The following is an 11,837-nucleotide window of genomic DNA, read 5'->3' as shown; positions in this document are numbered from 1 at the left end:
TATCAACAGGGCTACTATCTTTTCTTATTTGTGGAAGACAACAGACATGTTCTTTAGCACAGTAACTGAGTTAACAGTCTAGGTTTCCAACCAGAGGAATATAATGTAACATGAGTAACTGTAACAATTTTACACAGCTAAATAGTAGCTTACACTCCAAATAAAGGAACATAAACCTCCCTTAGGGGGTGGGGGGGACGGAGGGTGCTGGAAGCAAAATGCATTTATTCACTAAATCACTATATTAATCATAGTGGACAGATTACTTACCTGTAAAATGTTCTTTTAAACTGCACAATCCACTTTGTCTAAGGTTCTGTTTTGTGTGTTTTACTTAGATGTTCTACCAGCCTTACCCCGGGGTAACTCCTATGTGTATTAGCCAGTTTCAAGCAAACTTGAAAAAGGTGCCTTAAGGATGTGGCTGTTTTCTTTCATGTAAAAAAAAAATCGCAGTGAATAGGCAGAGCAGGCACCTAAGCTGCTGTCAGCATTGAAGGAAACAGAAGTGTATGTGGCTATTCGGCTTGGCAGAAGCTGGTCCGCTATTCAGTGTGCGTGTACTGTTAGCCCACGAGAGAGACGCATGTTCAAACTGCTTGCATCCTGTGGGAATCATACGGGGAACTGGGATTATTGCATTTGTTGGGTTTTAAGGCGACACTGGATAGAAAACTGTACAAAGCAAGTCTCATTAGTTCCAGTTTCATGGGATGTTAGGTATATACGAGCAACATTGGAAGCTTGTGTTACTGACTATAAACATTTTAATACACTTTCTCTTTTTTTTTTATGAACAGATAAAAGAAATTTGTCTGCATTAATACTGAACCGAATGCGTCTGAACTGAGGGAAATGTTTTAAGATTGCTCTCCTGACAGAAGTTGTACAGAAATGGTGCACTGAGGTTTCTGCTTGCGCTTCTGGGAAGACTGTAACTGCATTTTCATACTGCAGTTTATTTACCCATAAAAGACAATGTAATAACAAAAGTAGCAGTAAATTTTTGCGGTAGTGGCAGTTCCCCTCCCACTGACTGGACATGAGCGATCAAAGGTCTTTGCAAGAAGATAAGCACAAAGTTAGCAGAACTTCCTCAAAGTTCAGGGAGTCTTCAAGAAGCATGCAATCTGACGATTACTTTGCTAGAAAGCTTAAAGCTTTGAATGGTAGCATGGGTCCTCCTGTTTCTTCAAATGCAGCTAACAAAACTGAAAATAATCAAACAAATGGTACACCAGCTGTGCCTAAAATGGGCGTTCGAGCAAGGGTATCTGAATGGCCTCCTAAAAAGGACTGCTCTAAAGAGATGAGTAAAGCTGCTTGGGAAAACAGGCCTCCAACCAGTTATGAAGGTGTTGGCTCAGTACTTCCAAATGGACAAAATGACCAAAGTGATGGACAGCAAGAAGAGCTGGAATTGGAATTTACAGAGGGAAAATACTCGATTGGAGATCTCTTTGTTCATTCCCCTCAAAGGGGATTACATCCCATAAGGCAAAGAAGCAACAGCGATGTGACGATAAGTGATATTGATGCTGAAGATGTGTTAGACCAGAATGCTGTCAACCCAAATACTGGAGCTGCTCTTCATCGGGAATATGGCAGTACCTCTTCAATTGATAGACAAGGCTTGTCTGGAGAAAACTTTTTTGCAATGCTAAGAGGATACCGAGTGGAAAATTTTGAACATAAAACCCTTGCTCCGTTTGGATTTTCTGAGTTTTTCCACTGTGATCCTACAGTTTCTCCAAGTCTACATGCAGCTGCACAGATCTCCAGGGGAGAATTTGTCAGGATTGCTGGCTTGGATTACATGGATAGTGCCCTACTTATTGGTCGAGACAGGGAGAAGTCTTTCAAGAGGAGACTAAAGTCAGAAGCGGTAGAAACATCTCTGTTTAGAAAATTGCGAACGGTTAAAAGTGAGCATGAAACTTTTAAGTTTTCGACTGATCTGGATGATAGACTTGAGAGAAACATTCGTTCTTGGAACTGTCAGAAATGTTTTGCACATTACGATGTTCAGAGCGTTTTGTTTAATATAAATGAAGCAATGGCTACCAGAGTAAATGTAGGAAAAAGAAAAAATATAACCACTGGGGCTTCAGCTGCGTCGCAAACTCAGATGCCAGCAGGCCAAACGGGAAGCTGTGAATCTCCTTTGGGAAGCAAAGAGGACCTCAATTCAAAAGAGAACTTAGATGCTGATGAGGGTGATGGGAAAAGCAATGATTTAGTATTGAGTTGCCCTTACTTCAGGAACGAAACCGGTGGGGAAGGAGACAGACGGATTGCACTTTCTAGGGCAAATTCAGCATCTTTTTCTTCAGGTGAAAGTTGTTCTTTTGAGTCCTCTCTGAGTTCCCATTGCACAAATGCTGGTGTTTCAGTACTGGAAGTACCAAGAGAAAACCAGTCCATTCACAGAGAGAAAGTGAAGCGTTACATCATAGAACACATCGATCTTGGAGCATATTATTACCGCAAGTTCTTCTATGGAAAAGGTAAATCTTTCTCATGCAGTTCTTCAGAGGTATTAATGCATTAGATTTAAGTTGCTTAGTAAAAAGTTTTTTTCCTCCTCCTCTATAGAGAGACCTAAGTATTACAGGGGATACTGGAACCCTTTACTGAATGTAAATCTGTTATTTTTGCTTTCCCAGAGGGATATTCCACAACCAGTGGGTTATGTATAGAGTTATGCAATACTTGTGTAAGTTCACTGTGTGTGGGGTCATGTAAACTAGCTTCTCTGAACCAAATTTTCTTGGTGGGCAGGAGGAAAAGATGACATTTATATCCAGTAAATGCACTGGAAATACCAATACACAGAGTGGAAGTAATTATTTCCTAAATGGTGCCTCCAAAAGAGGAGGTTTTGTTATTGAAGCATCTGACTCCCTTCGTCTAGATTCTGCTGTCTTGAAGTGTCTCTTGAGGCCTTTCATACTGTATGCGCATATACATAATCCTTAAACAGAGAGCTTCTGATATTTAGTTTTTCAGCTTAAAGAAGGTTGTTTTATGCCTTTCTCCAAGCCTTTACCTTATTATTCTAGGATGTGCTCACACTGCAAAGTGCCAGGGTGCTCTTCTCAGCAGAGTAATTATCTTGGCTTGAACCCTTATTCCAAATAAACTGTTTTCACTTAATAATCTACTTTGGCTGTCTGTATTCAGTACTACATTGAGCAAAGTGGGTGAAATCTCTGGTTTTGTGGTGAGAACCCCAAAATACCTGTCTCTGTCCTTTCTGTATTATGAATTACAGCTCAGTCTTTTTGCTGCTATTAAAAGGGGAAAAAAAAAAATCTGCTTCTGTCCTTAAAAGGCTGTTTGTTATTGCCTGAGTCTTCCTGAAGTCATACTTCCTCTGCTTTCGAACTATATTTGAACAGCAGGAAATAAGCACTGTACTGTACCCCTTCCTCCTGTGACCCTTTGCAAGGGACTCGAAAGAGAATCTGGTACAGTGCTTCTTACGGTAGACATCTAGAACATAGTGGCTGTAAAAATACTGTACTTAAAAGGATGACAGTAATCCAGACCTGTCATGGAAGAGGAAGAAAAAGACCCAGAGCTAAGCAAGGAATGGGCAGTAAAATCAGAGATTCAAAATGGCTTTTAAGCTGGGCGGGTTGTAAAGGATAAAAAAAGTGTTGAGAGAGTTAGAGCAGAGGAAAACGAAGGGAAATTTGTAACAAAAGGGTGGCATATTTTTGAGATGCAGGGAGAAGAAAGGATTAGCATAGACAGAAATGAGACGAAGATTGTCAAGGGGCAAAGGTGGTGGCAGGATGGGGGGGAAGAAAAGGACGATGAAGCCAAATGAAAGAGGACTTGTTTGGTAAATGCTTTTATCATGGATGAGCTACAGGCTCTGAAGGGCTGAACATTTTTTGTGAAGAAAAATCTTGTCAGAGATTAAAAAAAGAAACAAAGAGAGTTCAAACCTCTAAATAATATATTAAAAACAAGCCTAATCACCTTTCTGGAAAGTTGATATGAACGTAATTAGTTAGAATTACCTTCTGGTATTCTGTATATACGATCTCTTGACTAAAATATGTTTATATTGATATAGTATTAAAAAGTTAAGAAATAGTATCTGAGAGTTTTATCCCACATAGTATAATAATAGGAAACTGGATCTGTTGTCTGTGTTACTAATTGTTCTGCAGGTACAGCTCTTCAAAAGTAGATAGGATGTGATGCGTTTAATATCCAGTAGTAAGTTGTTACCTTCTCACCTTTACAATGATACATAAGCCATGCCCTGTTTGCCATTATCTTCCTATAGAGCTGTAACCTGAAAGAAATCAGTATTGTATGGCTCTTATGAGACAAATAGCAAGTCAGGGCAGAAGTGTGGATGGAACTAAGAATACCCATTATCTCAAGGGATCAAGCATGTAGGAAATCTCCAGATCACTTCCAGCTGAACACAGTTATTGCCTAAGCAAAGCTTACTGTGGCTAGAGGAAACAAAACAGGCATTTTTCCTTGGGCACCAAATTGATCACATACTGTGCTGATCTCCCGTATAAGAAAAAGTGATGTTTATATGCATACTGAGTCTTCCTTGCTACTCTTCCATGACAGTGAGCTCTCCTAGCTGATTGTTCATTGAATTGTAGATTTAATAGCACAGTTGAATTTAGCAAAATAATTGTGGAAGGATGAAATAAAAATTTATCAAACAGTAGTTGCTTGTATACAGAGACATATGTAATGCCACCGATTTTCTTTGACTATGATGTCTATGAAAAAGAAATAACTTTCTGAATATTTGATTCAGTTTGCAGTTTCATAATTGGCACTTGTCAGCGTACAAGTTTTATTTCTGTTTTAAGATGCATAGAAGAAACACCCTGGCATGTGTAGCACTAATTATTCCATTCCCTTTCAAGAAATGAGAGATTTGGAATTCAGTGTCTTCTGAAATGAGCTGTAGTTTTATGCTGCATATTTATAAGCTTTGTAACTATTGTTCAAATCAAATCCAACAAACTGATGTAAAATATGTTAATGTTTATGGAAAATACCCTCTCAGTTTTCAGTTAAGGTTTGTAAAAGCTGGGGTATCTTATCTTACGGCTTTGATTTATTAATGGTGTCCTTTAGTGAACTCTATTTTTGTGGGATAAAAGGGGATAAAATGGGGGAAAAAAAAGCTATGTTTTTTTAAAAGGGATAATTGAAATATGCTTTTATTATAATTGATTTGTCCTTTTCCCCTTGTGCAATTATCCTCATAATACCTTGAGACTTGACTACTATTACCATGCTTTCTATTTGAGGGATGCTTGCAACAATTTCTTTGTTATTCTAGCTATCTGTTGATAATGAAACTGAAAAAATGTCCTAGAAGAAATTTACAGGCTTAGAAAGCTTTGGGTATTAACTTACTTTTGTGTAAGTAAGACTTTTATACTAGAAGCAAAATTGACAATTGTTCCTCAAAATGAAAAAGTAAAAAATAAGGTATATTTTACTCTCTCTTTAAACAGCTGGAAAATAGCACTTTTTTTTCTCTCCAGTCAATATTTTATATCAACAGAAATACACTTAAATGAGATTAATCATAGAATCATAGAACAGTTTAGGTTGGAAGGGACCTTAAAGACCATCTAGTTCCAACCCCCCTGCCATGGGCAGGGACACCTTCCACTAGACCAGGTTGCTCAAAGCCTCGTCCAGCCTGGCCTTGAACACTTCCAGGGATGGGGCATCCACAGCTTCTCTGGGCAACCTGTTCCAGTGCCTCACCACCCTCCCCGCGAAGAACTTCTTCCTGGTGTCCAGTCTAAATCTGTGTTTGAGATTTTTTTTTTTAAAGTGCCTTGAATTAAAAATGGTTTCCCCAAATCCCAGCATATCCATAGCTGTGCTATTCTTTAATTTACTTCAGCTTTTTAAATTCCCATTCTTGAAACTCTTACCTATTTTATTTTTAATGTACGTAAATAAGGTCTTTGGATTTGTCTTACATATTGTACAAGAAAAAAGCAAATACCTGCCTAACAGGTTTGCATTTTTCTGCTCAGTAATGCTACAGCCAAGAAGTCTGGTAACTGTGCAGTATGTAATACTCTTTTGTAGACTTGAATCAAAATGGAATGCTATAGAAACCCTAAGTGAGAAGTTTACCTTTTGTCAAAGCCTGAATATGCAGCTGTTGGGAGTTTGTGTGTTGAAAGTGTATGGCCTCTGAATCTCTCTCTCTGGTCTGTAAAATCCTGTTCCATTTGATAAATTTGCCCATTAAGACTCAAAGTTTTGATTTAACACTGGGACATCCATGAAGCAGAATTTATCTATGTAGGAAGAATATTCTGGCTGGGGAAGGAATGTAGTTGGTGAGCATGAGTGAATTATTTAATGTCTGTGCCCCTTTGATCGCAGGTGTGACTCCCAAAGAAAGGATGCTATTTGTCATGTGCTGCTACTCCTTTTGTCTCCACTGGGAGATGGACTGTAGCCACCAACATACTTTATAGAGAGATTTTTGAAAGCCTACTGGAAACTTAATTTAAACTTGATTTGACAAAGAAAACTGTCATTTATATAGATATATTTATATAGATCTTTTTCTGTTCACTTTGAGAATATGGATGGATCAGATTTTCACTTCTCAGTGAAAATCTTACGCATTTCTATACACTAAGAAAAAAGTGTCAAACTCAAAAATGCTAACACCGTGTTTTTTTGATCAAATCTTAAAAGGAGAAATTACTCCATTACTTCATTGTTATTTAAGATATGGAACTACAGCATAAACAGGATTGGAATATGCTTCTAGAGGTCATCCAGTCTAATTCTGTGTGTAACGCTGCCTTTAAAGGTAGATTCTGAATAGCTTGCTCAACCTATTCCCTTTTAGCTTTTATCTTTTGACCATTTCTAAGGATGAAGATTTCACAAACTCTCTTGGAAAACTGTTTTGTTTGATTGCCGTGAACGAAGGGCTGCATCTTGTGATGGTTGCATCTTGTCCATTCTCTCTCTGGCTCTCCTTTCTCTATAATCCCCCCCCCAGCTAGTGGGATCTTGCAATTATTTCCCTTCTTAACCTACTCCTCTCCAGGCTGCACAAGCCCCCTCCTTCAGCCTCTCCTCATCTGTTACGTGCTCCAGCCCCCTAACTGTCTTGGTAGTTGTCTGCTGGCCATGTCCCACTCTGTCCAAAACTGGACACTACTCCTTATGTGACCTTAGGGTGTCCTCTAGAGTGCCGGGTGTGGAGCCATAATGTCTTCTCCTGACCCGCTGTTATGCTCTGGGTAGTGCAGCCCAGAGTGTGATTAGCCTTACCCTCTGTGGGGGATTCTGCTGGCTGCAGTGCAGGGTCCCCAGTCCCCTTCCACAGAGCTGCTCCTGAGGCAGTTGGTCCCCAGCCCGTGCTGTTGGATAGCTTGCTCTGTTGCAGATACAGGTCTGTGTTGGTCTTCATGGTGGTGTTGTCAGTCCATTTTCTCAAACTGACAAAGAGAGAGTTTGTTTTAACAGGCCAGGTTGACAACTGCAGTGGTTTAGGAGTTGCTTCACCTGGGGCTCAGCTGCCCTCTCTCAGCAGCAGCTGCCTCTGGGGAAGGGGACAGTGGGCAGTGACGTACCTACAGCTACAGGACTCTGCCTGTGTGGATGAGTTCAGATCCTTTGTCTGCTTTTGTAAAATACTGCAAGGTCTATGCATTTCAGTCTCTGCCCTGTGCACGTAGTACTCATTTGTCACAAGCTTGCTGGATATTTCCCTCCATCTGTTGCACCCAACTGCATACAGCCCTAACCCCCAACACCTGAGCTTGGTCACATACATCAACTTGTTGGAGGATGCATTCCATTCCATCATTTGGATGATGATAATAAAAAAATATAAAAAAACCCACCAGTAACAATTCCACTATTGACTTCTGATAAATCTTTTACTAATAGGCCACTGATTGGAATTCATATTACAGATCACAGTCCTTTGAGGTCAGCTGTCCAGCCGCTTTACGTCCATCTGTAATTTGCATGTCCAAATCATATTTTTTCAATTTAGCTACATGGATGCTCTAAGAGACTGTGTAAAAAGCATTGCTGAAGTGTAAGTAGGTGACAGTCATTGCTCCTTCCTCATCCGTAAAGCCAGGCATCTCACAGTAGAAAGCAACTGGGTTGATCATGCATGGTATGCATTTGGTAAACCTATGCAGGCTGTTTTCAAGCATCTTTTTGTCCGTTGTGTGCCTGGAGATTTCTTCCATGAGAATTTGTTCCTTAATCAGACTGGGAACTGAGGTTTATGGTGACTGGTCTGTAGTTTCCCAGACCCTCTTTCTTGCCCTTCTTAAAGTTGGGTGTAACCACTCACTGTGACCTTTCAAAGGGATTAGAGTGGCCTTACAGTGACACTGGCTAGTTACCTCAACATGTATCCTGTTTGGCCTATGGGCTTGAGTGTGTCTAGTCTGCTTAAATGGTTTCTTAACTGGATCTCCTGCTTCTGTCATTAGTGTTTGACTCTCCCAGACGGGGCCAGTTGGCTGTAAGTTGAATTTAACTGGTCATCAAAGACTGAAGAGTTACTAGCCTCAGTTTTCACTTGTTAGAACTTGTTGCTGCTTTGAATATGAAGCTTTAAATAATAAATTGAATGAAATGAAGGAAGCTACACCTTATTCTTTTTGAAGACTGTTACCTTTTGTTGAAGACTTTATTTAGCTATAGTTTTCCAAATTGCTTACAGCGTGAGACAAAATGATTAATTTCATAGTAACAAAAAACTATTTCATAGTAGCTGCACTTGCAGTAACTTGAGTTATGTGATGAGTGACCACGCTGCTCATCAAAATTAGAATTTTGTGATTTATGTACGTAACTGTGCAGTTCAGAAGACTTCAGCCAGTGTATTTACAGATCTCCTCTCTCAAAAACAATATTTTTTTTTTCTGGCTCCAGAAACTTTTAATGAGATTTGATGAAATTTTTGTAGGAGACTCACACTTTGTTTTATTTTCTCCTCATTCGCTCTTGTACCAAAGAGCATCAGAACTACTTCGGAATAGATGAAAATCTTGGACCTGTAGCAGTCAGCATCCGGAGGGAGAAGGTTGAAGATGCCAAGGAGAAAGAAGGATCTCAGTTCAACTATCGTATAGTTTTCAGGACAAGTGAGGTAATGTTCTTTCAGTAATTCTGCAAAGGAATGGAAAAGTTAACGCAGAACTTTGGATACTAGTTGTTTGTCGGTGAATATGGTACTAACTTTGAAAGTATATCTGTTAATGGGAAAGGAATGTTTCTTGTCCCCTTAGTAAATATTGTTGCTCCAAGAAAAAAGCTTTCCTTTTCTGAGCTGCATAAAATTTTTCTGGTTTTGAGTGGGCACCCAAAAGGAGGTAGGTTGGCTGAAGGGAACTGCGAGGGGCAAGCAATGGAACAGATAAGAACAAAGGTGAAGATAAGTTTGGATCAAGCTGCTTGATGTTAATTTTCTGATGATAGAAATTAAAGATGAGGAATGGAGAGGAAAAAGGAAGGGAAAAAATATGAAAGCTAGTGCTATGACTGGTATGTGTTTTGTTTTAAACTACTTTCTTAGAAGCTTTCTCCTGTGAGATGTCTTTATATAGTTCCACATACATGATTTGTGGAAGGAATATTAATAAGTTGATAAAAATAATTGTCGTGTTTGGAAGAACAGCTCGCTTGTGATCGTTATGGAAGACCATGTCTCAACTTCTATTACAAGCCAATTAGTGTTTTTGCAAATTAATTTCTTTATCACAGCAACTAGCTTTGATTTGTATGAAAACCTACAACGCTGTTACTGTGGCAAACAACTATACATTTTCATAATCCTTAGGACTGTTGCTATTTATTGTGATTAGGACATAGAGAAGCATTAACTAGACCTCCCGATATCTCTGGGCTTATGTGCTTTAACAAACAGATATAGAAGCAGATTATATAGAATGTATTCTTTTAGGCTAAGTTTTTCTTTTATTGCCACAAAAGGGGTGTGTCTGTGTGGAGAGGTGTTTCAGCTGACTCACTTCTAAGAAATTACTCTCACCAAACCCAATGAAGATAAAGGAGCATGGTTTAAAAAATAGCTGGATGAGTTAAATGGAGGTGCCATTAGCTGTGGCTTACCTTAGCTGTCCAACCTCACATTCAACTACTGTCTCTGCTAGGGTAGTACGGCATTAAAATTAATATTTCATGTTCCTGGTGTTTAATTTTTTTTTTTCCAAAATAAGTAATAGTGTCAGGAATTAGAATAATCTATAAGATATTTGATTACTTTCTTTTTAAATATGTATCTATTTGTCACTAAGACAATAAGATCCTGTCCCCTCTTTAAAAGTTATTTAATAATCTTTTAACTGGTTAAAAAAAAGGGAACTTTTTCTTCTCATTTGCTCTTCCATACATTTGCTCAAACCTGAAGTTTATATCTTTAAAAGTCATTGTTGTAGTAGAACTAAAATGTTTTGTGTGTTTTACCCTTACTGCAGCTTACTACACTTAGAGGAGCAATTTTAGAAGATGCTATACCATCCACTGCTCGGCATGGTACGGCAAGAGGTCTGCCCCTCAAAGAGGTACTAGAGTATGTAATACCAGAGCTGAGCATTCAGTGCCTGAGGCAGGCTTCCAACTCACCCAAAGTACTAGAACAGCTGCTTAAACTGGATGAACAAGGGGTACGTACCGCATGACTTTTCTTCAAAGACTATTCATTTTAAAAAGAGGAAGTAACCTTAAATACTTTGCAGGCAGTGTTAATAAAAATGGGTCTGTAATGCAAACAATTCATTTTCTTGGTTTTGGAGATACTTGTGTGTTTTCATTGACAAAATGAGGCTTGATTTTTCTAAGCAAATTATTTTTAAAATACATTGCAGCTTACGAAAAAATATTCAACTATGGAGATTCTCTTTAGATGAGTGAGTGAGAGGAAGGTTATAACTAAACTTTTAACATTGGTAAGAAGTGATTCTCACAATCTTTATTTGCACTTCAATGTGTACAAATGCTGAATGCAAATAAAAATACATCTAACGTTATTAATATTGTCTATAGGTAAGGAGGCAAAAGACCAACATTAAGTCTCTACATCTAACATTTTGGGTTGTTTTTTTACAATAACATATCCTGATTAACTTGCAGTTGTCTTACTAGAATAGAATGCTTCTGGGTTCAAACAACTGAAGTTGTGATTGAGACTGATGAATTAACTGTATGGCAATGAAATATTCATACGGCTTAAATTTGAGAGAATATAGTGAGGCTTACTGGGTTCAATAAAGTGAATCTGCTTCCTTCAAAGCTAGTTATTAAATTTATACCTTCTGAATATTTTGTGGACAGGTTTGTGATGGTTTTTAAATCAATTTTTTAAAAGATGTGTTTTTTCACATTTAAAATGAAGATTGCACTTTCTAGGTGAAAGTCAGTATCTGTCTGTCTGAAGCTGAATCAGCTGGTGGATCCAGTTGATTATGATGGTGTTATAATTAATTTTTTAGTGCTAACTCGGTTTCAAATGTAGGGGTTGTGTCTAACACTGCTTGTGTCTACCAGAATTCTCTCTTATCTTGTGTTTGTAGCAATTGCCCAAAACCAAGTAAATGTAGACAGAGGAAGATAATTGCGTCTTTGGGTGGGTTAAGATAGTTTTGTATGTGTATTTTACTACTTCTATGCGCTGTAGTCTTTGAAGAGGACTTTTAATTGAAGGACATTTGGCAAAATGAATTTTATTTTTTCCTGTGTTTGTCAGTTCTTCTGGTAAAATGATAGAGAAATTGTGAATCTAAGAGTACCTGCTATGCTGTTGCACT

General features: G+C 38.5%; 1 protein-coding gene across 1 annotated transcript in view; it reads left to right on the top strand.

The window, feature by feature from the left end:
* Positions 1-885: 885 nt before the first annotated feature.
* Positions 886-11,837, top strand: part of SIPA1L2 (signal-induced proliferation-associated 1 like 2) — a gene marked incomplete at its 3' end in the record, with an annotated part of 80,888 nt that continues 69,936 nt past the window's right edge. The window contains exons 1-3 of the mRNA XM_010147631.1: positions 886-2,507; positions 9,030-9,163; positions 10,509-10,697. Coding sequence (XP_010145933.1) covers positions 1,043-2,507; positions 9,030-9,163; positions 10,509-10,697 — 1,788 coding nt within the window. The remainder of the gene's footprint in view (positions 2,508-9,029; positions 9,164-10,508; positions 10,698-11,837) is intronic.

This window comes from Eurypyga helias, unplaced genomic scaffold (assembly GCF_000690775.1).
Source record: "Eurypyga helias isolate BGI_N326 unplaced genomic scaffold, ASM69077v1 scaffold11992, whole genome shotgun sequence".
In the NCBI taxonomy this organism is placed as follows: Eukaryota; Metazoa; Chordata; class Aves; order Eurypygiformes; family Eurypygidae; genus Eurypyga; species Eurypyga helias.
This window is presented reverse-complemented; position numbering and strand designations above follow the sequence as displayed.